The 27,573-nt window shown below is 34.3% G+C and overlaps 2 protein-coding genes across 3 annotated transcripts; one reads left to right on the forward strand and one right to left on the reverse strand.

The window, feature by feature from the left end:
• Positions 1–1,251: 1,251 nt before the first annotated feature.
• On the reverse strand, positions 1,252–12,549 carry LOC131162467 (uncharacterized). The gene is made up of 3 exons (XM_058118973.1): positions 12,105–12,549; positions 1,731–1,895; positions 1,252–1,570 (listed from the first exon to the last, which is right to left on the reverse strand). The coding sequence occupies exons 1-3, from the start codon at positions 12,420–12,422 to the stop codon at positions 1,472–1,474; spliced, it is 582 nt and encodes a 193-aa protein (XP_057974956.1). The 5' UTR covers positions 12,423–12,549; the 3' UTR covers positions 1,252–1,471.
• A 10,016-nt stretch (positions 12,550–22,565) lies between these two features.
• On the forward strand, positions 22,566–24,469 carry LOC131162355 (uncharacterized). Of its 2 annotated transcripts, none has more exons than XM_058118731.1 (4): positions 22,566–22,697; positions 22,765–23,056; positions 23,149–23,247; positions 23,997–24,469. In XM_058118731.1, the coding sequence occupies exons 1-4, from the start codon at positions 22,647–22,649 to the stop codon at positions 24,284–24,286; spliced, it is 732 nt and encodes a 243-aa protein (XP_057974714.1). In that variant the 5' UTR covers positions 22,566–22,646; the 3' UTR covers positions 24,287–24,469. The 2 variants fall into 2 exon arrangements, with proteins under 2 accessions (XP_057974714.1, XP_057974715.1); XM_058118732.1 differs by having other exon boundaries at positions 24,003–24,469.
• The last annotated feature ends 3,104 nt before the right edge of the window (positions 24,470–27,573 follow it).

A 27,573-nucleotide genomic window follows, 5' to 3' on the forward strand; every position in this document is an offset into this window, starting at 1 on the left:
TTTGTGATTATTTAAAAATATAGAACTAAAAAATGAAAAACTATTTTCCACATTTGCACAAAGACCTAATAAGCCCGTTCAAACTTGGAAAATATTTGAAAAAAATAAGAGTTGTGAAAAAAGTTTAGGACCCATTTAATTGTGAAAAATATTTTCACCTCCCATTTTAATTTTCCAAAAAATTACAGAAGAATTAGTCCATCTTTTAGTTTTACAACATCTTTAGAAATAGATAAAGAATAAACAGTTTTTACATTATTTGCTTCTGGAAATAGTTTTATTATTTCTAAATTTTCAAAAGTACAAAAATACCACCTTATTTTTCAATTTTTCAAAGTTATATAAAAAATTTTAAAAGTATCTTTTTACTTCTTCTTTTTTTTTTTTTCTAGATTTGTAACTTTTACTTTACATATGAAAGCATGGGATTTGAATTTTGAAACTTTAATTTATGTAAAAAATATCTAAAATTTCTTTTAAGTCTACAAAAACCTAAAAATTTAAGCCCCCAAAATTCAAGATCTCCAATTACCTTATACAAATTTTTAAAAATTGAAAAACAAATTGTCTTTTTTTTTGTGATTATTTAAAAATCTATAAATACAAAAATGAAAAACTATTCTCCACATTTAAACTAACTTTTATTTTCTACCTTTCTACTACAAATCCTTAAAAAAAATTAAAAAATAGGCCAATTTTTTTTATAAATATTAGCAAAACTAAAAATTGAAAAATCAATTTTTTTTGTCAACTAAATAGGTCATTACCTTTCCATGTTTGGTTAACAAGAAAATGAAAATAAAATAAAATGCATAATAGACCAATAGACATTTAATGTTACATGTGAAAAACATTTAATTTTTAATAGTATTTGATATAAAAAGATTATAATAATATAAATATATATATATATATATATATATTTCATTTTTCCATCTCACTTTTTCCAAATAAAATTCTTTCGCAATGAACCAAAAGACCATGTTTGAAATTTGAAAAATATTACAAAAATGAAAAGAAAATATGACAGATTTTACATTTTTCAATTTAGTTATCCGGAGAAGTAAAAATATACAAAATATACCAAATTAACAAATAAAAACTTAATCTTATGCATCATTAGCATTCAATTCTTCTTAATTTCTAATTATATTAGAATAATTTTTTAAATAATATTTGATATTGAAAAAAAGTATTAAAAAAATAAAATTATACCTTATTTTTCTTCCTTTCTTTTTTCCAAATAAAATCTTTCACCCAAACTGATCCTGAATCTCATTCGCAGTGTTGATAGCCTTGCTAGCTACAAAGATATATTCAATACGTTCAGGAAGCACATCCTCAAAAGATGCCTAGCATTTCATCTTGCATCTCACATATACCATTGCCAGGGGTTTTCAATACACAGAAAATCAGATGGAGCAACCAAAAACTAAATAGTTGTATGCATCTGTCATTGTGACAAATCATTTCACTTGTAGTATTCAGGCTTCAAGACACCAACATAAGGTAGGTTCCTGTAGAGTTCGGCAAAGTCCATTCCATAACCCACAACAAAATAATCTGGACACTGCCAAAAGGTTCAAGCAAAAATCACATTAAGTTATGTTCTTATGACTAATAAGAAGAATAAAAAGTAGGAAGTTTACTGACAGGTATACTCATTGTAAGGGTAGATATAGTAACACTTCATAACCATTCTACAGAGTGCAAATGCAACGAGATCTTACCTCAAAGCCCCGGTAGAACTTTCCTTTACCGACAAGCTCAAAATAAACTTTTCGCCTCACTGGTTTGTCTAGGAATGCGCACACTGAAACAGAAGATGCTCCTTTAGATTTTAAGATTGAAATGAGAGCAAATATGGTGCTCCCTGTATCTACAATGTCCTCAACCTGTGACAAAAATAAATAAAATAATGGAGCTGTACACAGTTTAGGGGTCTAACAAATAAGATGGAAATGATTATTAAAGAATCTAAACAAATGAACCTTGAGATTATCATGATCCCCAAAGGCATATATTTCATGGAGGCCACTATTCATGCATCCTGCATATATTTGTGCTCAAGAACACACATGTATGCAGCTGCATCAGAGAACCTAATTAGTGAGCCACACATTAGCAATTTAGGATTATGTCTATAGAAGAAAAACAGTAAAAGTGGATGATAAACCAAGATAATAAATGAAAATAAAAAAATAAAAAAATTTAAGGGTTAATAACGTAAGACAGAAGACTGGTCCAGCAAAGTGAATCCCCACACAATGTCTTGCATGTATTGGGGACTGGAGCAAATTAGAATCTTAAAATTCAACTGTAGTTTTTTAAAGCACACCATGAAGCATGAGGAAAAACTACTACATAAGAGCGCAGTTATCATCATAAATCACAACCCACACAGGCTGTTCTCCTGATATTAAGAGGCAATACCATAATGCCTTCCACTTAAAAGTGACAAAATATAAATAAATAATAAATAAATCTTACCGATAACAAGAATCTTAAAATTCAATTATAAATGCAAACAAAGCAGCCAATGCAGTTGGGTATGGAGGTCCAAGATTGATGATGACTAAGAAGTTATGGAATTGACTAGGCCAGTTTTGTCAGTAAATTATCAGGGGTTGTCCGTAAATTATAAAAGAGGTTGCACAAGAAGATTGAGAATAGTGTGTGAAAGCAAGGTTTCTTTCTTGGAATGTATGTGGGCTAGGGGGAAGGGTAAGAGGAGAACAATTAAGGAACTGATCTGTAGGATCACTCCTGATGTTTTGCTTGTCCAAGAATCCAAATCAGAGGATGTGAATCCATTTTTGTTTGAAGCATTTGGGAGACAAGATTTAAGGATTTGATCTTCCCACCTTCTATAGGAGTTTCTAGTGGTCTGTGAATTTATTGGACAATAGGATTGCCAGAATTAAAGATTGTCTGCATGGGGACTATTTCTCGTCTGTCCTTGTAGAGGATGGAGTTTCAGGGTGCTGTGGATCACGACTGTGTATGGGCCTTTCCCATTGGCTTTGAGAGCCCCTTTCCTAGATAAGTGAGTCCGTTTGGTCTTTGCAGAGTCTGCAGTAGCGTCAAAGATGCCCAATGTATGCGAGACCTGGGGACGGTAGTGTCTAGGATATGTTATCCATAAATATAGTGAGAAAGGGAACTCGCGTTAACACTAATGTAGAGAAGTTCAATTTTTTATCCAAACATTGTGGTCTTAGTGGCATTTCTCTTTCTAATGGCTAGTTTAATTGGATGGCATCTGGGAATAGATAAACTGTTAACATAGGGAAGTTTTCACAAGCAGACTTGATATACATGGATGAGCACCAATTTGACCTAAAAGCTTAAACCTATTAGGTCTTGGGCCCAACCATACATATCAGCACCCATCATCTACCCATACTTTCCAATGTAGGACAACTCACAAGTGGAATTCTTAGCAATCTCTCCCCCACTTGTGAGTTCCAACCACTCCCCCTTCAACAGAAGCCATTCTTGATCAGTTGGTGTCATGCAACTAACAAGGAGCCATTACTCAACCATGGAAAAGGGCACGAAACCATGAGATTCCACTCATCACCGGTCCTTTTCATGTGTCTACATCCACAAGAACATATGCATGAACACTTGAGCCTAACTCAAACTCTCCCCCTTGAGTGGTAATCATCTCTCCCGTGGCAGCAAACCCAATTCTCCAATAGTTGATCAAGTGGGTCTTACATGCCTTGAATTGCATTCCATATGCCTCCAAACCGATCCTACCTTCCACATTTTAACCCCATTCAAATCCATCTACCTAAGTTAGATGATCCTTATTAGCCTTGGTCATACACTTGGTTCTCCAACTATTAGCATGTCAGGAAAATTAATTTTATACCTTGACTTTTTCACAATACTGCTCACCCAAAAGTACCATTGGCTTTGATACTACTTGTTAATACGAGGGAGTCTTCACAGGCAAGCTTGACATACATAGATGAGTACCAACTTGATCCAAAAGTTTAATCCTATTAGGTTTTGGGCCTAATCATACATATAAGCACCCATTATCCACTCAATCTTTCCAATGTGGGACAAACAAATGGAGTTCTTAACACAAACCTCCACTGACATTGATGGATTTGTACTTAACAATGATGAGGAATGTGTGCTTTCAAATGTTCACCAAAACTTTTTCCTTAGGTCCATTTCTAATTGTTGTCTGGTGGTACTAGACTCTAATCCGGTTAAGCAAAGCCCTATACCTTTTAGATTTGAAAAAACGCTTACCCATCATTCTTTTGGTGCTAACCTTAAGACTTGGAGGAATAAGTGTCAGCTATCACGTTTAGAGATTCGAAGGCTTTAAATTCATGAAAAAGAGTTGAAGTTTGTAAAGGAAAATTTGAAATTTGGAATAATGAAACTATTGAGATCTCAAGAGGAAAAGTGATATTTGTTGATGGCAGGCTTTGATGGTGTGGAGCAATGTGGGTTATTTAGATGATGTGTAGAGCCAGAAGACTACATTCGGTTAATGATTCCAAGGAGATTTTTAAAAAAAAAAATTTAATATAGCAAAAGAAGAGATTTCATTAATAAGAGAAATTTACAAATAGGAGAATAAGACATCTCTGGTTAAAATTCTAGGAAAAACCAAAAAGAAGGAACTAAAAAAACAAATAAATACTATGAGATATCAAAGCAAAAGATTCCTCCATTCTACCTAAACTTCTGAAAAACCAACTTAAAGCGCATCCAAAGCCATAAAGAGGCCTAGTAAATTTGAATCTTCTCTCAAATCAGCTGCCAATTCAATTTTCTGCTTAAAAAAAATCTGTGCATTATGCTCCAGCCATAATCCCCAAAGCATTGCAAATATGCCATGTTCCAAAGAGCAGCCCTATCCTTTCTTCTTCCAAAACCCTCAAAAGAAATAGCCAACATTCCTTCTTTCGACACTAGACAAACCCAAGTTTCTCCCAACATGCCAAATAATTTATCCAACCAAAATAACAATGCAAGAACAAATGAGATGCTGTTTAAGAATTCAGATAGCAAAGCGCACAAACATCTAGAGATAAGGACTTTAAAAGTCTCCTGATTTGCAACAAATTATAAGTAATGATTCTATTAAGCACATACAGCCAAATGACTGCCTCCAATCTTTGGGGGGAGCTTTGGCCTTCCAAATAGATGAGTATAGAGGAAAACAAGAGTTGGAACAGGTACAAAAATTCACAAAAAGATTTACAAGAACACAACCTGACTGATCCAAAGCCCAAGACAAAGTATCCCTAGCTGAAGAAAGACGACAATTGTTTAGTGACGACAACAAGGAGGAAAGTTCCATCAACTCTCTATCATTTAGAGATTTTTTGGAATGACAGTTCTAAGAAACAAGAGAGCTAATTAAATCGATCACAAAGAAAGAAATCATACTATCCTGCTCTGAGCTCAATCGAAAGAGACAAGAAAAAATGTATTGAGAGAGGACATTAGATGGAGGTAGAGATCTAGTCTAAGATGAGCATTGTAATTCTAGATTGTTTCTAGGGTGGACTAATGAGAGGGAGAGAAGTGTTCTAAAGGGGCTAAAGTTAGACTCCAGCATGATGATGAAATACCAGGGAGGAGACAACTAGTCGGAAGAAGAGGAGAAGTTTTTACAGGGCTGGAGTTAGAGTATAGTGGACGTAGGGTGTACAAAAACTACCAAGAACCCAAAAAAACGAACTGAAACCAAACCATTTAACATTTTGGTTTCAGTTTTTTTGCTTCGGTTTAAATATTAAAAAATTTGGTTTTTGGTTTAGTTTCAATTCTATGCAAGAAACGAATTGGAAAAACCAATAACGGATCAATAAATTTTTTTATATATGTTTTTTTCCTACATTTTCTTATATTTATTATATTTTACATGTCATATATTGATATTAAATTCATTCAAAATTAACTTATATTTTATAAAATGTTGCATGGAGGGGTGGGGCTTTTATAGAGAAGGAGAGGCTCACACACATTTCTCCTTTCTAATGTGGGAAAATGGAAGGCTAAAGGTTTGAAACTATGAGGGCTTGTTGAATGTTGAGAACGTTTGGGTGTTGGGACTTGGGAGTAGTTGTCCCATTTCGATCAACTGAAAGAAGGGACACTCTTCCCCATTTCTATAGAAATCCAACTAAGCTCTCACTTTCCCACGCATAAGCCTTCTGCCCACATGTAGAATTATGGGCTTTTGTACTGGATCCCTATCTAAAGGCCACATTATTTTTATTATGCATTGCGCCTAGCTACATTGGCTTTTATGGTCCAAAAGTGCAACAAGTTTGAAAGTTAAATATTTTGGGCCTGGCTACATGGGCCAGTATGGCCTAAACATTGAAAAATATTTGTATTTTGTCAAAAAATAATAGAAGTTAAATAAATAAAAAGAAAAAAAAAATGAACTGAACCGATTTACTCAGTTTTTTGGTACACCTAAACCGTCAGTACTTGGTTTGACTTTGGTTTACAAATTTTGTAGCCAATAAATTCAATTCGGTTCTCCATTTTGGTCAAAACTGAACCGAAGGCTATATGCAAATTGGTAAGTAGACTACTCAAAAAAAGCCTCGCAAAGGAGGTTCAGGTAAGGCTGATGATAGAAAGCCTTGATTGGAGTCCCATTATGGTTGATAAAGCTCCTGGGTTAGAGACACCCTGCCGAGGTTATTGATGCAGTGTACAAAATGGAGAAAGATAAGGCTCCTAATTTTACAGTTGCCTTTTTTCACAGGGGCAATTGGGGGCGACTAAAAAAGACATTATGAGGCTCTTTTTCATGAGTTTCCTGGTAACAAGATGGTTTGAAGGAGTGTAAATTATACTTTATTGACAATTGCTCTTGCCAATATTAGAGTGGTTACTGGTCTTTATAAAGTGTTTGACTAAGGTGTTATATAGAATACTCAAAGAGGTTTTAGGTGATATGGTGATGATGCAATATAGCACTTTTGTAAAGAAAGATAATTGATGTAGTTTTGGTCGCTAGTGAGGTGGTAGATGATGCTAAAAGCAGGGGAAATAGGGGCACTTTTGACCAAGGTTACAATAAGGTGATCAGGCCTTTTAGAACAGAGGGCTAGAGCAGTAAGGTTTGGGGTCGATTTGGAGGAAATGGATAAAAAATTCTCTATCCTCTGAGTAATTGTCAACAGGCAAACTTGCAATTAAAGCAGGGGATCCTTTTATCTTTTTTTTGTTTACAGTACTGGTTGATGTGTTCAGCAGATTGGATTTATAGGTTCTGGATCTTGAGGTTTTTTAGGGGTTTGGGGTTAGTAGGGATAATGTGGAAGTGTCCCATTGTCAATTTATTGACGGCACTATTTTTTCCTCAAGAGGATGATATTGTGAAATTTCAAAAAAGCACTTATTAAATCTTTAGGAAGATTTTCAGTTTAAAGAATAATATGGCTAATAGTGGTGTTGCAGGTATTTATGAGTCAAACATGTGATCACAAAGTTTACTTCTGTCTTTCAACAGGGTGTCATCCAAGATACACCTCCTTTTGGGATCCGGTGGTTGTGAGAGGGTAAAAGATTTGAAGGGTGGAAGAGTACATTTCTTTAGGGGTCATATCATGCTAATTAGTTCTTGTCTTTCCAACATACCCACTAAATTTTTGTCTTCTCTAGAATTCCAATTAGTGTACCCGAAAGCCTACAAATGATGATGGATTTTCTTCTGTTGGCACATGTGATAGTAAGAGGGATTATCTTATTTGTTGGGATGTTGTTAGCAAACATAAAATTGAACGAAGGTTGGGACACACAAATTTTGTGCCTAAAAACATTTCACTAGTGGGTAAATTGTTGTGGAGGTTTACAGACTTCCTTTGCACAAGGTGATTAAGGGTAAGTATGGTCTTCATTGTGAACACTGGGATATCAGGAAGTGCTTATGCTGCTCATACAAGCCCCTTAAAATTTGTCTCTCATACATCTCAATTGTTTTTTCATTCTTACTAGCTATAAGGTTGGCAATGGTATTGCTGGCTATTTTTGGAAGGCCCTTTGTGTTAGTGAAATTTTTTTATCAATTTTGGCTCCCTGTCTTTTCAAACTATCCTCCATACATAATGCTCCTACTGCTTTTTGTTCTTCGGGAATGGCTCACTTACATGGGTTTTCCATTTCTTTCGAAATCTAAATGAGAAAGAGATTGATGAGCTTGTAAATTTAATGGCAATTTTCAGTTCTATTTGAGACGAGGATAGTTTCAATACACACTTATAAATCTTTTCTAATGCATTCATTTTGTTTTGAAAAGAAAAATTTTCATTAAATAAGTGACAAAAATACAAACTGTTGAGAATAAGACATCCTCCATTAATCAGCTAAAAGAAGTTACAGAAGTGCAGTCCTTCAATCCTTTCGGAGGCTAGACAACAAAGTCCCTAAAAAAAACAACACAAAGAAATCTGCCCAAAAAGAAGAGAGGAGAGAAACTCTATCCCATAACACGTGGGAAGATAATGCTTGAGCATTAAGGACATCTCGTTCTCCAATTTATTTATTCATTTATTATTTTTTTGATAATGAAAATAGATTCATCAATGGAATAAGGGGGTGATCTTTAGCCAATCAACATAGATATTTAAATTTAAGGTACAATTTCTTAACTATATATTTCTACAACTAGAAATATGGAATAAATTCTAGCAATGCAGGAAATTCTTTCTAGTAACAACTTCCATACACATTTATTCTGTGTTCTCTTCGGTAGCTGCTTTGAGAGCTAAGGGACCATTTGGCATCATTGTCAAAAATTATGAAAACTAAAACTAAAAATGAAAACAACAAACCAAAAAAAGAAACTAAAAACCAAAAATCAGCAACCTATTTGGTGAATATTTCTAAAACTAAAATAAATTAAAAACTTGATTAAACAAATGCTCATTTTGGCCCTTAAATAAAATAGCAATTAAAAAAAATGTGATTAAAATAATAAAAAAGTACAAAATAATTAAAATTTAAAATATTATAATAAAAACAAAAATTATTATAAATATCTTACTTAATTATTCTATTTCAAAATTCACTTTACAAGAACAATCTACATGAAAATTGAAAAATAGAAAAAGTATTTTGTAAATAGATTTTTTTTTATTTTTAATTTTTTTGAAAATTTATGGACTTTTTTATTTTAGTTATATTTTAAATTCATATGATCATTTTGTTTTAATTTAATTAAAAAGTATGTATAAAATGAATGATTTAATTAAAAAAAAAAGTTAATGGATATTAAAATATTCTAGCAATTGGTTGCCAAAACAACTTAACCATAAAATCTTTTCACGAACAAGAGCAGATCGACAATGAAAGCAGAAAATTGACAAACGCATTTTCATAATCTATTTCTTCATTGTAAAGAAACAAAAGCAAAAAATAGAAAACATAAATGATACCAAACATACCCTAAACTTACTAGAGGCAATCACCTCTCGTATGTTGTGATATCTAACTACAATGTGCTTTATCCTAGCATGCTAAACCTAATTTATCAGTAAGTGGATGCCACTTTGGATGTCACTATGCATATGAGGGGCTCTTTGCTCTACACCAAGTTTAGGTACAATTCCCTTTAGCCACATAACCTCCCTAGTAGCCTTTATTACTATAATATATGGTGCATTGGTGGTATATAATGTAAAAACTAACTATAACCTAGACTTCCAATACGTTTGCAAGAGCATACACATAACTTGTGGTAGACCTTGGCACCCAAATCTCCTGCATAGTATGCATCAAGAAAGCCCTCAACTAAAACTAAATCTTACCATGTACCAATCTCAATGCCAAAATCCACAAGACCCTTCAGCTACCTAAGGACCCACTTCAAAGCTCTCAATGCTCCTTGCCTACATTTCCCATAAACTTACCAAATTAATTGCATGTGCAAAGTTCAAACAAATAGCAACCATGGCATACACCGAGTATACCCACAACCGATTGGTGCAGGGTGCCCTTAGCATATCCTCCACATCCTTCTCCTATTGTGGAGATTATGCTAAAGAAAATCTGAAATTATCTGCAAATGGAGTGGACATTGTCTTAGAATTACAATTTACGCATGCAAAACTTTCTCCAAATAAAATATTTTGAAAAGCCCAAAGTTTCAATTCTTTCCTCTTTGGATTTCGAATCAAAGGATCTTCCCTGCAACACCAAAATCCTTCATCCCAAATTCCTTACTTAACAAAGATTTTTAAATGATTGGCATCATTCGTATTCTTTGTAGCAATCAACATATCATTCACATATAATAACAAGAAGATAAATGAAATGTCAAATAGAACTCTAATGTAAACACAACAATAATACACACAACGAATATATCCAATACTCATCATGTATGAATCAAAGCTATTCTACCATTGCCTTGGTGACTGCTTCAAACTGTCCAATGATTTCCTTAACTAGACATGATTCTCCTTCCCAAGTTTCTTGAAACCTTTGGATTGCTCTATATAGATCTACTCCTTTAACTCACCATGGAGAAGAGCTATTTTAGGATTCAACTTCTCAAAGTCTAGATAAATTGTGTTGCAATTAACCAAATGGGGGTACATTGGACAATTACAGAGAACACCTATTCATAATCCCTTCCTTCTTAGAGTACCCCTTTGCCACTAGTTTGTCCTTGAATCATCATCTTTCTTTCTAAATGCCCATAACTAGAGTGGAGGTGCGCTGGACAACTAAGGAGAACACATTCATAATCCCTTCCCTTTAGAGTACCCCTTTGCTAGTAGTTTAGCCTTATAGCATTTACCTTCTCTTTCTAAAGCATCATCTTTCTTCCTAAACACCCATTTGCTCCCACTGCTTTACTTAAAGAAAATCCACCCACTCCCAAACTTGATTTTTGTGCAAAAACTCCACCTCTACCTTCATAGCTTCCATCCACTTCTTGATTTGAAGTTGCATCTTGAAAGGAGTATGGATATCTATTGCTAGTGATTAAGGCAAGAAAGACCATATCCCCACAACCATAAATTTTTGGTGCTTGGACAGTATGCCTATAACTAGATTGTACTCATGCTATTCCTATTTCCTAATGTTCTGCACTTTTGGTTGCTGGTCCTCCCTGTTAATCTTGCTGCCTTGTTCATCTTCTATGTTCTTAAATGTGGTCACCCCATCAAACACCACATCTCTGCTCCTTAATATCTTTTGAATCAACAAGTTGAACCATTTAACCTCTTTTTCTAGCTAATGAAAATACACCTTTTGGATTTAGGGTCTAGCTTTGATCAAAGCTTACTAGGAATGTGAGCATATGCTCAATGTAGAGGAGTAAACCACTTGTCCAAACATCCTCAGCCATTTTACCATCCCACTTTGTAGAAGGTGACTTATTACTTATATGGCAAGCTATGCTGAATGCATATGCCAAAAACTCTTTGGCAGTTATGTTTGTAGTCTTCTACTCCTAGCTTTCTCAAGAAGGGTTCTATTGGTCCTCTTAGTCACCCCCATTTCTTTTGTTTGATAGACTACAAAATGTCTGACAATTCTCTCATACATGCGAAAATTCAGAACATTTGATTCGAGCTCATTATTTAACTTGAGACATTTCACTGTCTTTCTTATCTGTTCCTCAACCATTGTGTTCCACTGCCAGAATTTGAAGAGCACATTTGACTTTTCCTTCATTAAAAAATTTTAAAAAAATAAAAATAAAAATCTCAAGCTTCCATGATTAATCATCAATGAAGCTAACATAGTTGAGCTCCAATCCTCCCAGGCCCCAAATATCTATGTGAATATATTCTTCTGGTTCAAAGGTCAAAAAGTGGATATTTCCCCCAATGCTCTCATCCCCTAGACTCTAGTTTCTAGTTCCTCCCAGCAGGCAAGCATCAGGACAAAATCGGAGCCCCAAACCAGCAACATATATTGTTCATACGCGGGCGAATGAAACCCTCAGCAAAATTTGAGGGTTCTGGACGACGCTGGTGTCTCTTCTATTGTTGATTTTCTATCCCTTTTAGACTGAACACGCACACACATGAGAGAGAGAGAGAGAGAGAGAGAGAGAGAGAGAGAGAGAGAGAGAGAGAGAGGGTTATTACCAGAATAACGTGCTTCCCTTGAACATCAAGCTTCAAATCGAAGGAAATTTCGGGAGCACCATTGGACTCGGTTCCACAGCCGTAGGACTCGGCGCGAATGAAATCAACGGCAAGGGGGAGGGGGATCCTACGGACGAGGTCGGCCAGGAAGAGGAAAGCGCCGGTGGCGACGCCGACGATGACCGGAGGAGAAGAAGAAGAAGAGGAGAGAGGACCAAAATCGCTGGAGATTTGAGAGGCGAGCTCTGATACTCGCTCTGATATAACCTCCTCAGACCATAGAACCCTCTCTATATGATGATCCAAACCCGTAGCCATGGTGAGAGGAGGTTACGGATACAAAGCTTCAAAATGAGTTTGTGGCGCCTGCAAGTGAACAGGTTGGGGTTTAGCAGTAGTTACAGTGAGGGATAAGGTTTAAGGGGCACATAACCAGTACAACCCTGACATTAAAATGGTTAAGTGTGTTTTTAGAAAAATAAAAATTATTTAAAAATAAAAAATAAATTTAAATTTTAAATTTTAAATGAGATAATCTAAATATTAAGATCAATAATAATAAGACAAGATTACAACAATATATAATATTATTATTAGTAAAGATGTATAGGAAAAATATATTTAGAATTAACTGTTTCATTAAATATTACCTTTAAACACATAATACAAATAATATTTTGGTGCAATTTTTTTTGTGTATTTACTGAGATTAATTATCATATGTATGTGGTTCGATAATTAGCTTTTACAATAATATCTTAATTTAACACATTATTTTATATTATTTGTTCAAGATAATTGACAACAGTTGATAAATTTATATGTATAATATACTATTTATAAAAATTGTATCTCGTAAAACTTTAAAAATATTATAGAGATGTACATATTGTAACGATCCTAAAAATATATATACATGATTATTGTAACAGTTTTAAAAATAATTAATTATTAATTATTAATAATATAATAATATAAGCTTGCCGTCGAACAAGCATCTCATCAACCCTTCCATTTTTTTTTATAGAAATTGTGCCATGCACTTCACTAAAGGACAAATAAAGAGTGTTGAGTTAAAGAAAGATTCTAGCGGCCAGATTAAGATGTTAAATTAAATAACACTTATAAGAATTAATTAATTAATTAATTTTTTAATAATTATTAAATAATATAATATAATGTAATAATATATATATTTGTATATATAATAATATATATTATTATATTATTTAACTATTAATTAATTAACTTTTTTAAGAATTGTTACATTAATCATATATATATGTTTTTGGGGTCGTTACACATATAATATAAATCAATGACTAATAATTTAAATTAATTTTATAATGTAAAAGTATTGAAAATGAAAGTGATGGAAAGTTGTTAACGGAGCCCACATGAAGTCATCTACCTATGCTGAAAGAAGAGGGAATTTGTTAGAAAGAGAAACTAGAGAATTTCCAATCATCATACGTGTACATTAAGGATCTGCTTTGAGTCCTTATCTTTTTACTTTAGTGATTGACCAATTGACTAAGAGTATTCAAATAGAGGTTACATGATGTATGTTGTTTGCAGATAATATTATATTAATTGATGAAACTAAGAAAGGAGTAGAGGCTGAGAGAGAAGCTTTGGAATCTAGAAGCTTTAGGATAAATAAAAGTAAGACAGAATATATGAAATGTAATTTTAGTAATGATAGGAGGAATATTTGAAACAAAGTTAAACTTGATAATGAAAAAATTAATAGTACTTGTAGATTTCGATACCTTTGATCTATTATGCAAGTTGAAAGAGAAATTGAAAATGACGTAATGCATATAGTTAAAGTAGGTTGGGTAAAATTGAGAAGTGTTTCAAGTGTGCTCTGTGACTGTAAAATACTCTTAAAATTGAAAAGAAAGTTTTATAGGACAGTTATAAGACTAGCTATGTTATATAAATCAGAATGTTGGGCAACGAAGAAACATAATATCCAAAAAATAAAAGTTATTGAGAAGAGAATGCTTATATATATTAGTGGTATAACATTGAAAGATAAATTAAAGAATGAACATATTCATAATAAGTTAGGTGTAACTCCTATAGAAGATAAGATAAGAGAAGGATAATTCAGATGGTATGGACACAGTGTAGCTCTTATAGAAGATAAGATAAGAGAGGGACAACTCGGAAGGTACGAACACTTGCAACGTAGGCCATATAGTGCACCTGTGGGGGGTTAGTAGAAGGGGTAGGGGTAGACCTAAAATAACTTAGGAAGAGATAGTGAGTAAGAATTTAATATCCTTGAATCTATCAAAAGAAATAGTTCATGATCACATAAATTGACGAAAAATGATTTATATAACCGACCCCACTTCGTGGGACTAAGACTTGATTTTGTTGTTGTTGTAGTAGTCAAAACACAAAAGCTTGAAAAAAAAAAATGAAACTCTTAAATCCTAAAAAAAAGAAAAGAAAAACTTAGTGCCACGTGTCATAGGTTGATGCTTTGGATTCAGAAATCATACATATATATATATATATATCATCCTCAATGTAACAAATCAAGACACTTAAAAAATTGTATTATTTTATTTTTCATTTGTAGTCTTTATTTTTTATTATAAAAAAACATATATCATTAAAACTTATTTATTTACGTTACTAGTTTTTTATTTTTGCTGTTACTATTTAATTTTTTAAAAAAAATAAAAACCAAAACTTATAGTGTTTCTTTTATAACCTTTTGAATTTTATAATTTAAACCATCATTTTATATATATATATATATATATATATTTGCTTAAAATTAATAAAATGACTGTGTAAATTTAAAATATAATTAACACAAAAATATCCATGGTATCTTTAAAAAAAATTTAAAATCTAATAAAAATTATTTTAAAATGTTTTTATTGTTTTTCAATTATTATATACAATAAAATTATTTTTTTGTAAAGTGAATTTTAAGTGTAATAATTGAGTAAAGTAATTATAATAATTTTAATTTTATTATAACATTTTGAAGTTTTTATCCATTTTGCGGGAAAACAAGACCAAAATATATGTTCAATAGCCACACCAGTACTATAACAAATTAGGCACATTAGCTTTAGATTTTTTATTTTTATTTTTTATTTTTGGTTATTAGTTTTTGCTTCTCATTATCATTTTCATAGTTTTTTCCGGTGATACCAAATGACCACTATGATTATGTTAGTTTGAAAAATGTTTATTATAAGGAATAAAATAAGATAAAACACAGTGAGAATACAATGTAAATTATGGAATACCTATTTCTAATAAGTCATTTAAAAGTTTGTGTTATTACATTCAAGATGAAATAGAAATGGAATATACATTTCTAGACCGAAAACTTCATAATAGGAATGGAAGAGGCATTTCTATAGTGAAGGACTACTTTAGTCTTGTCGTTCATGCCTCTCACCTGAGAGTCACTTCACTAAAGGAAAAAAGTGGATTTTGAGTCAAGGGTCTTCACTCTACTTCACCACCTGGTTGTTATCAAGCAAACCAAAGTCGATTTTTGATTTAAGAGTATTCCTCGCTGCTAGAACCCTTCTTTTCACTACGATGTGTAGCAATCCCTCTCCTCCTACACTTTTGGGTACTTCGATGGGGGACTACCTTCACTTCGTTCAGAAACTACCGTATGAGTCGGGGGGTGGTGGTCTCGACTAATATTGCCAAAAAGCGACACTGGCTCCATACTAGTAGTTGATTATGATATGGACAAGTTGGAAATTTTTTTATTTTTTATATATTATTTTTATAGAATTATGATAAAATTTTACATTATTTTTTACTTTATGATAATAACATATTTATTTATATAAATTATGCTAGCCTTAGTGATTACATAATCATAATTGATACATTTTGATGATATGAACCATTTAGTAGTTCTAAGTTAACCTATCTTTACATATCAAGTCAGTACAGGTACTAGCGGCAAAGACATGAAGGTACTGGATCAAATGTAAAGATCGAGTGGACATTCGAGTAAATGGACACTCATTTGGAAGAACTCAAGCACATCCAACAATCATAATATAATAGGGAGTATTTGATGTAGGAACTGTTGTAACTCTTGCAGTATTGTTTCACGCAAGTTCATTGAGCAAGAGTTGAGCAAATACATTGCATATTAGTTTATAAAGTATTTAGGATATCACCAAATCATAATTTTTATACTTATGAGATTTCAGAGAACAAAACAAATAGTTTAATGAAAATATCTTATACTGACTATGTTTTCATAAGGTGCAAGTTTTAAATGATCTGAGTTTTGTAATCTTTTATAGACTTTGTGTAATGACTCGGAAAAATATTGATATTTAAATATTAAAGAGAGGGGAAAATGGAAACAAGAATAGAAAGAGGCAATAGATTTCGTCGATGAACGCAGAATCGCATTTTGGAGATAATAATAATAATAATAATTTTAAGAAATTGCCAGGACTCGTCGATGAATACAAGGGTTCGTCTAAGAGCGCATAAGAAAATTCGTCGATGAATACAGGGTTTTGTCGATGAAGGTCTTCAGGACTTCGTCGATGAGAAACTACCGAGCAAGGAATGGGCTACTATGAATTTCGTCGACGAATACAGGGTTTCATCGACAAATTTAATGAAAGACTCGTCGACGAGATGACGTGTCTCGTCAACGAATCTGACCCTATAAATAAGGAAAAAATCAGATTTTTATCTCATTTCAGCGCCCCTCTCTCTCTCTTCTACGACTCTCTCTCCTTCTCTCTTCGTTTCCGGGCCCGTTTTTCACCAGATCGAATATCTGAGGCTATCATGACGCTTCTGGCGAAGTTCTTTGCAAGTCTGTCGTAACTGATCGTTGGAAAAGTTGGGTTGGATTTCGCCCCAATCTTAGGGTAAGACATTTTATTCAATATTTGCATTTCTCTCAGTTATGAGAAATGTTGTAGGTAAGAAAATACTGATATTTTGTTATAAGAAATTTTGTTTTCAGGATGTTGAGCTAGGAACCCTGCGGGTATAGAGCCAGAGTTTATAGGGGCTTTTCAGAGTTAAGGTAAGAGAAATATGCTATGCTAGGATTTTTCATAATGTTATCAGAGATTTCATAGACACATATTTATACCAGTTTATTATACAGTATTTACAGAATATGAGTTTAAATGCTTGTGTGGCCTGAGTAGATTTTCATGTGATGAAGGAATTTATATAGCTTTTATAAAGTATCATACTATACTAAATACATAGATATAGACGGTATATACAGTTTATATAGTTTTTTTTCTAGTATATAAGATTACACAGAATATACAAATATAGATTTATATTCACAGAGAGTATACAGAGAAATGTACATGCATATACAACTTTTATATGAATAGTTTCATGAAACTAATATATATATATATATATACACACACACACATATACATGCATACAATTTTACTCAGATCAGTATTTATTTTACAATTTTATACAGAATTATAGCATGCTATGTTTCCTATTACCATAACATACAGAGTATACAGATAGAGTGTATAGACAGAGTATACAGATAGAGATACAGGGGTAGTATCAAGATGCTACAAATATAGTATACACAGATTACAGTATTTACAGTACAAAAAGATAGAGTTATGGTAATTTTGGAAACATGATGAAAACAGTAAAAGAGTATATATGTATATATATATAGTATCAGATCCCAGAGGAAAGATTACAGACAGATACAGATAAAGATTACAGAGTACGGTACCGTTGCTAGATACAGATAGAGTGCAACCACATATCTCAGATAGTGTGTTGGTACCATCAACCATGCTCGAAGAGTATGCAGCTCCCCAGTTCGCTGGGTGGAGGGGGTCGATTTGACTAGGTAGAAGCTAGTCCCGAGTTTAGGAGTGGATGCAGTTTGGTCGGGCTGAGGTAGTATAGAGTATATTGACTTATTTGGAGGGCCGATTAGATGAAGTCCCGCCTACGGGCCGCACAACCCTATCATAAGGGGTCAAATCATGATGTACAGAGTCCTAGGGATAAAGCACAGATATGTATATGTATATAGTTTTATAGTATATGATAAGTATAATATGATATTAGTAGTATGAAAAGTATAAAATACAGATGATACAGTTATATTTTAAATTGTGAAAAGAAAGATATGCTTTATAGATTGTTTATTGCATTACAGTTCAGTTGCTATTTAAAAAGTATTCTTAACTTAGTTGCCACACACTAGTAATAACATATTTCTACTTACTGAGCGTCGACTCACCCTATTACTTTAACATTTTTTAGGTGAGCCAGCTACGCGAGCAGATTAGGCTCGCGGATAGAGAGTAGTTTGATTACCCTGGTTATAGGGTGAGTTTTTGACAGAGTTGTGTATATTTTTTAGTAGATGATGCTGGGGGGTATTTTGTATGACTATGGTCTGTATATACTAGATTCTGGTATTGTATAGTATATATATGTGAATGGTTATATAATATGTGTTCCTGCTGCTTAGGTATGGATGTAGATACACACACACACACACACACACACACACATATATATATATATATATTAAAAAAAAAAAGGCAATAATTTTGAGGTCGTCACACTTTGTCCCTGTGACGCCCCGATTTTTATACCATTTTTTTTCTCCAATAAATAAAAATATTAATCACACATCGACCACGCCAAAAATCTTGATACTATTTAAACATAACCCAACTCGAAGTGGGTATCGGGTAAACAGTCATGCGAACATCCCTTAACAGCGGAAGTCAATATTTATGCATACCATCCAGAATACAAATAACCAGAGTACTAAACATGCATATACATATATACACATCTAACACATTCCCAAAGATCAACCAAAAACTCTAAGGGAATCATACATCCCTAGCTCAAAACACTCACCCTGTCTATCAGGGTACCAGCTCCTCTCTACCTCGAAGCTCTATCTCCTAGTCTGTCGCGGTTCCCTGAAATATTTAGATATTTGGGTGAGACACATCTCAGTAAGAAGGAATAAATTATTTACAGTGTGTGGCAATAAGAGTTTCGTTATATAATAATGTACTCATTTTAGTGATAATACCATCCGATAAAAATATACCAATTATACTCATAATCATATAGATATAAAACATAAGCTTTTATAAACTCATATTCATTCACATGCAACCCATATTTATCAACGAAAGTTCTTGAGGATAGGAGAGATTACACGCTCATACATGTAGCTCCCCTTTGCTCTGATATCGTTTGTAACCTTACCCAGATAGTTCGGGTGTGACTACAGCTGATAATTATCAAGGCACTCACCTTACTCAATAAGCCCTCAGGCAGAGAGTTTTACCTCGCCCTAATTATTTATTTTATTAAACTTACGCTTTTTCATTTCTCATTTCCATTTCACATCTAGCTTATGAGTGTCCTTGGTAACCAATCCATGTGTCGTCTGTAACTCATGGCTGCCCTAAGGATATTCTCCACGCCATGCTTCCCCCCATGGTCAAGATTGTGCGCCCGAAGGCTAGATCTAAACCATGGTTGGCCGATCCGGTTATATCAAAATAAAAACTCTACATGTCTGTCTGTAGTACGATTGGCCTACCAAAGCCTAGTTCAGACTCAGGGGCAGTCAACATCTTTCCGAAGGCCCAATTGATGGTCACGCCACACTCTCCACGAGACCATGTGGTTGCACTAATACCTCACTAGCAACGATACCGTGCTCTATATCAACAACTGTCCATTAGGGTTCTCATTTCCACATTTCATTATTCACATTTCGTATTCACATTTCAGTATTCATATTGCAGCATTCATGTTGCAATATTCACATATCCATATTCACATTCCAGTATTCACATTTCAACTTTCACAATTGCAGTATTCACATTACAATATTCACATTTTAGTATTCACATTTCACATTCACATTGCAATATTCACATTTTCATATTCACATTCCAATATTCACATTTAAATATTCACATTCCCATATTCACATTTTCAGTATTCATATCTCATCTCATAATCGTATATATCACATTTCAATATTCTCCTCATTTTTTGTTTCTTTCCCATCTTTCCAATACACATTTCATTCTCATAATAGTATATATCTCATTTTGCATATTTCCATATTTCTCAATAAAACATATCATATTCTCATATTTCCCCATTTATCATAGAAAACATTTCTATAATCATATTTCATATTCCAAAACATTACAATTCAGTATTACTCATAGGCCACACAATTTTATTTGATATTCATATCATAATAATTTCAGGCAAAATATCATATTCACATTTTCACGTATTAATTCCAACCAGAAATTCTCAAAATGACTGTTATAATTTATTCCCCTTACCTGACATACCGAGAGGCCCGTTAAAAGCCAAAATCCTACGCCCATGGCGTCCAAAACTCAAAACCCTAAAAATCACATTTTTCTTAGATCAATCAACTCATCTCCCAGAATAATTATCATTTAACACTTCCTAGGCCTTGTATACTCCCAATAAATACTTAAACCCTAAAATAACTTACTTACCCTGATTTTGGAGTGGTGCTCAAGAACTCAAAATCAACAATCTGCTCTGGCTAAGTTGTAGAGAATCTCCCTACGAACCTCGTGGTGACTTTTGATCATAAAAAATGGGCTTTAATAGGGCTAAAATCGAAGAGAGAGAGAGAGAGAGAGAGAGAGAGAGAGTGAAAACCGTAGGGTAGAGAGAGAGAACGAGAGGAGAGAGAAAATTCACGCTAAAAATGACAGTTTCCCTATTTATAGGCCAAACTTCGTCGACGAGCCTATGAAGACACTTCGTCAACAAACTTGAAATTCTCTGAAATTCCTCGACTCTCAGTATCTTCTCGTCAACGAGACACGTGTATTTCGTCGACGAAACCAAGAAGGAGGTTCGTTGACGAAGACTCTGGGTTCGTCGACGAACCCCTATTGACACCCCGTTTTAAATCTCATTTCTCTTTTTTATTCTTTTCCTTTCTTTTTCCTTTATTATTTTTCATAAATAATTTTTCGGGTCTCTACAGTCCCGGTTGGGTTAAAACCATGATTAAGTACCTAAATATCAAGTTTGTGAAAAAATAGGGCAAACCGTGAATGGTTTGGCCCAGGTGCTTCAACGGTTTTAGGCAGAAAGTTAAATGGAATTTGGCCGAGATGAAATTGTCCATGGTTTGGGGGAAACCGTCAATGGTTTAGGAGAAACCCTCAATGGTTTCAAGAATCCGTCAATGGTTTGTATCAGGATTCCAAACCTGATGACTATAAATGACTAGTTTTCAAAGTATTAAATTATTTTATAAAACCAATGGCCATAGTACGGCTAAGACTCCAAAAAGTCTATAAATACAAGACCAACAACTTATTTAAACATTGATTTAGTAATTTACACTTAGTGAATATCATTTCCAAGCACATTACATATTAGTTCATCATTTTTGTGCTCAACATATCTCTTTATCTCAAATCTTGTGGTGATTCATTACTTGAGAGATTTGTGTGAGGATTTCATTGTATCAAATATCAGCTTATTTAAAGAGTTTTGTTTGTAAATCATTTTCATCTTGTGAGGGTTCTTTGTGAACCAAGTGTTAAAGGGATTGGTTCCCTTGTTTGGGCTTTGTGTGAGTTAAAGGGATTGGTCTCGTGTGGAGGCTCTAGGTGAGCGTTGAGGGATTTTTTTCATTGAAAAGACTTCGTGTGAGCGTGAAGGGATTGGTTCCCCTGTTGTGTAAAGACTTCTACGCCGATGAAGGAGATTGTGATAGCGAATTGAAAATTATTGAATGTGTCTCAAGGTGTGGACGTAGTGTTAAAGGGATTGGTTCCCTTGTTTGGGCTTTGTGTGAGTTAAAGGGATTGGTCTCGTGTGGAGGCTCTAGGTGAGCGTTGAGGGATTTTTTTCATTGAAAAGACTTCGTGTGAGCGTGAAGGGATTGGTTCCCCTGTTGTGTAAAGACTTCTACGCCGATGAAGGAGATTGTGATAGCGAATTGAAAATTATTGAATGTGTCTCAAGGTGTGGACGTAGGTAAGGAGTTGAATCACGTTAAAATCGTTTGTTAAACTTTTCTTTTCTATATTCTTTAATTTGTGTATGATTTATTTTGTATACATTGTAATATAATCATTTACATCTTGTCAAGATTTTATATTTTAGAGTAAAATAAAAATATGCAAAAGGGTCTATTCACCCCTCCCTAGACTCGACTCAGGACCAATAAATTATTAATATTTTATTATAATTATTTTATTTTTAAGAATAAATGTTTTAGGAGCAAATATTACTTAAATGTACGCACCATAGAACATGCAAATGTCATCTCTTATGTTCCACTCTAATTAAAATTCTATTGGCCAAAATTTATTTTGAAAAAATGGCGCCGCACAAAATTGCAAAACCAAATCCCGCCTCTTGCCCTGTCCTTCATCCCCGGAAGGTCCCAAAAACGAGAACGCAACCCCAAAGCAGGGGAAAGCAATTGAGGCATTTCTTCCTGCAACAATGTCTACCACCTTTAACGCTCTCCAATGCTGCCAGTGTTCCACCATGCAGGCAAGACTCTCTCTCTCTCTCTCTCTCCACCCACAAGATGATGGTGAGTTGGGTTTTCAATATTCAGGTGAAGCAGCAGAAGAAAAGCAGCAACAAGTGGACCTGCGTAGTCTGCAACCAGAAACAATCTGTGAGGAAAGTGTTTGCTCAGGGGTTTAAGGCCAAAGACGTCCGCAATTTCGTTCAGACCTTCAATATGTCCCGAAAATTCGCCGAAGAAGAAGACCGACTCCCGATGGTTCCCTTGCCTGAACCCATAATCGGCGATCGATTTTCCCCCGATCATAAGAAGAGACGAAGCGACTGGACTGAGTACCTAGATCCACAGGATAATATTAAGGAACAGCGAGAAGAAAGAGGTTTTTGCTATAGGTTCAAATAATGTCAATTTCTTTATTTATTGATTCGTTCAGAACCATGACAATTTCAGCTATGCCCATTTTCCGTGAAGGGAATGCGTTTGAACTGGAGATTGTGACGGAGATGCCAAAGGAATTGTTCACAAAACCCAAACTGAAGAACTGCTTTACTGGATCAGATACTACAAAAGGTGAAGGACCTTTCAGACCCGTCTTCCCATCTGTTTATTCGTCACTTCAAAAGCTATATCTCCACGATCTGTTTATTCATCGTTTATTTATTTTACTTTAATTCTTCAAAACGGTACTGTGATGTTGAACATATTCGAATTCATTGGACATGAATCCTATTTGGTAGCATTTTTCTGTTTCGAGAAAAGGCTGAAAACTTGTTTTCACAGTGGTTTTCTCATTGGGGGCAAGCCTTTCCAAGCAGTATTTCATATGGCCAATTTTGGAAAATCTAGAAATGAAAACAAATCAACTGCTCTAAAATGAACCAGGGTTTGTGAATTGCCTTTCAGCCTGTAAGAATTTGAGTCTAATCAAATGCTATTCGCTCACAATCTGGGCACTTCTGATTGGGAGAAGGGTAGTTTTCCATCACTTTGGCATGTATATATATAAAGTATATGATGACATCTCAATTCTTACAGCATTTTCAAATCAATCCTTTCTTACATACCGCAATGGCCGATTCCACGGTTTACAGTAAAAAGGAAGACTAACTAGGTTTTTCGAACAGAAGGGGTCTTTATCTTCTTTATTTTGAAGTGTTTTTAACTTCATTTTTTTTTTTTGGATTCACATCTAGAAAAGAAGTTTCAGAAAACGAGTTATTTTTATAGAAGCAAACAGCATGTTTGAAGTTGGTCTGGCAAATTATTAGCTAGATGCATTATGCTGCATCAATCTTTGGGTTCTTTGGTGATAAATCTAGTTGCAGACAAGGAACCAAGGAAATGGCAGTCATCAAAAGGTGGGAAATCTTCAAAGTGGAATGATTATACAACACAAGATGATTGTGTCCCAGACTGGTTGGCAAGGAAAAGTCAGCCAGCAATGGAAAAGAGAGCTTCCAAATGGACTGCTTACATCACAGAAGATTGCAAGGGTTTGCAGCTTGAAAGGAGCGATATTGCAGATCATATAGGGGAATTCAACCAAGATGCATTTGAGAGTCTGTTGGATCAAAGGGCAGAAGATGAAATACACCCAGATTTTAAGTGAACATTTTGTGTTCACTGCCTTGAACTTCTGCATTTATCCGCATTTATCCTTTTTAACTGAACCAATATTTGCTTATGTATGAAGGTCCATTTTCTCTATCTTCAGTTACACTTCCAATGAGAAACAGTAGTATACTAGCATATTTCTTTCTATGAACACTTAAGGGGGGATGCCCAAGTTTTTTGATTTTTAGTTGCACCGACCTAGATAATAATGCAATTTGACAACGTCAAATTTTATAGAAATGGCTTGGCTCTTTTTCCAAGAGCAAACCAATACAATTTTTCTCATGCAAGTCTTGTTCCAACTTTCCACTGATTTCATACTATTTGTGTTTAGACCAAATTGTCTTTGGCTCCTCAACAGCCTTGCCGCACCTCATTGCTAGAGGAGGCTTTGATGGACAATTTTCACCTCTTCACCCTCTTCATATAGGAAGTCCTCCAACAGTATCATCTTGCCCATTTCGAGCTAGCTCGAATGACTACATAGTTCTTTTGGGGTTTTATTGCCCTTGCATTAAGGCATAGAAAAACCTTATGATCATAGTTTTTCTAGAACTGCTTTATCTTTGTTCTATTAAAGGTTGGAACATTCAGTTCTTTCTTAGTTGCAATGGGGACTAACAAGTGGAATGCTAGTGGAAAGAGCTTGGTTTCCACTAGTGTACCCCCTTCTTACTGACAATAAGGCAAAGATCTTTGATGCAATAAGAGATATCAAACAAAAGAACTTTTCCAAGTTAGTCACAACCAGTAGCATCATGTCCTTGCATTTACTGGATGTTGTGTGGTCCAAGGTAGCTATCTGACTACTATTTTTTTTATTATTAATTGTTTATTTTTTGAATGTTAACTAATGTTCTTGTATTTTTACCCACATTTGATTCAATATTAATACAAAGGGACTACCTCTTCAAGGGAGAGTCGGTGAAGATGTGAAAGGGGAAGGCTATTGTACTGCCTTAGGAGACCATGACTTCCTTGCCAAAGACAATTGGAAGTCCTTGCTGGAGATCCCTAGAGCAAAGGGGCTCAATAGGAGGAATGATGTAGATGCTTCTGGGAAGCTTCGACTAATATCTTTTACAACTAAGCATGCTCTTGCCAAGCTAACATTTATCTTTTGGAATCTAAAGAGTGGTGGGTCAATATTGGCTAGTGTGGTTGATGCCAAGGAAGCCCTTCAATGAGCTGTCCTCACTAGAGAGGCCAAGACTTGGATAAAGTCATCACCTACACAATATTCAATCATACCATCCATCAGCTTATGTGAGTAAGTATCTAGGTTCTTCTAGAGTTTTCATTTTAGTTCCAAATTTTAGTTTCAATTTCCCTATTTAACCAAATTTTTATAGTTATTTCAAGGTGCAACTGAGGTTTTGACACATTGGACCTAGTTGAAAAGGAGCAGGACAAGCTAGTTGATGATTTAATAATCAAGTTGAATCGGGTTGATAAGAAGATAATAGTAGCATAAGGAAATAACCAACTCCACTTTGACTATGCTTGTAAGGAGAAGTCACTCGTAATGGTGATTAACAAAAATCAAGAATATATGAGTTATATGGAGTCAAAGTTAATGGAAATAGAAGATCAACTACCTATGTTGAATAAGATAAAAGAAAAGCTGAGGAGAAGATTAAGGCCAAGGAAATCTCCATAGAGAGAGCAATGACACTTTGGAGGAAGACACAAGAGCATAGGATAATGTGGCCACAATTCCTTCATCACATTTCCTATATAGTTTCATTTGTTGAGCTCCAACTATACAAGGTCAAACTTGGTCCCAATAAGAATGGATTGGCCACATGACTTTAACCTCCTATCTAAGCCTAATAAGCAAAAGATGGCTAAAGACTTGCTTGCTTCATTTGAGAATGCTAGGGTTTTGGTGATTGAGGTGGAAGGGGATAACTTTGAGAATGGCAATCTTGAGGTGAATGTAGAGATGGTTCCTTCCCAAGCCTAACCTAACTACGTCACACCCTTTGAACCTCCTATTGATTGACCTTTTTGTTGTTGTTGCTACACCTTTTCCCTTTTTCATTTCTTTCTTTTCTCATCTTTAGGTATAATTTTAACAAGCCATCTATCTTTTGTGCAAGATAGAGTGTATTATGTAATAACTTTTATTTTTTTAATGCATCTCTATACTTTATATTTGCACATCATTATGCAACTTTTTTTTTTATCTTTATTTTTTATGCTTGGATACTCTTTATGTATGTTTAATGCAAATGTTTTATGAATGTTGAGTGTTTTGAGTATCTTTGTCTTTTGAATGCATCATTTATGTATCTTGCTGCCTGTTAAGTGTGCTAGACTGATGCATTTAGGAGTCATGACTTTGGATAAGGCCTTTGAAAGTATTATATTTTGGTTTTCAATATTGGGTTACTTTGTCTGTGAGATGGTCGACATTACTTAGTCTTCCTTAGGAAGGGGCATGATCATTTCCTTAATTAGGAGATCATTAGGATTGAATCGAGTCTTCTCCACTCCCTTTATAGACAATCTTTATGTATTCCTCATATGTAATGAATGTTAACCAAGTTAAGGGTTAAACTTGAGGTAATAATAGGTCTTCACTACCTTGTATTGAAAGCGAACACCTCAGTTCTTTCCTCTTCATGTTGGAGAGGTTCAACTTTAAGCCAGGGAATACTTGAATTTAAGAATAGGTCTTCTTTAGGCCCTTTACCCCTTTTGTTGGTTGGTTTTTAATGTCTGAAACAAGTCTTTAATACCTTATTTTGTAGGCAAGAAACTCGTGCCTTTATCTTTTAGTTGGAAAAGAGAACTTCAAACAAGTTGGGTATGAGAATAGGTCTGCTTTAGATCCTTTATCCTTTGAACTAGTTGGTTGCTAAAGGGATGATATAGGTTTTTAATGCCTCATTTTGGAGGTAAGAAACTCATGCCTTCCCCCTTGAGTTAGAAAAGAGAACTTCAAACAAGAAGGGTATGAGAATGGGTTTTTTTGAGGTCCTTTATTCCTTTAGCGAGTTGGTTACCAACAAAAGAATAGGTCTTTGCTACATTGTTTGAAGGAAACCAACTTGAGCCTTAGCTCTTTATGTGGGAAGTAATTATCTTTAAAATTTAATCATACAATACCATTGTATTGTGTATTTCAAGTTTCATTGTGAAATATTTGCCGATTGCTCCCGTGGATGTAGGTTTTGCCGAACCACATATATGCTCGTGTTGATTCTTGTTGCTTTCACATATACTGTGTATGAGAATTGTATTTTGGTTCTTCATTGTTTGCTACATTTATAAATT

Source organism: Malania oleifera, chromosome 8 (assembly GCF_029873635.1).
Source record: "Malania oleifera isolate guangnan ecotype guangnan chromosome 8, ASM2987363v1, whole genome shotgun sequence".
NCBI classification, from domain to species: domain Eukaryota; kingdom Viridiplantae; phylum Streptophyta; class Magnoliopsida; order Santalales; family Ximeniaceae; genus Malania; species Malania oleifera.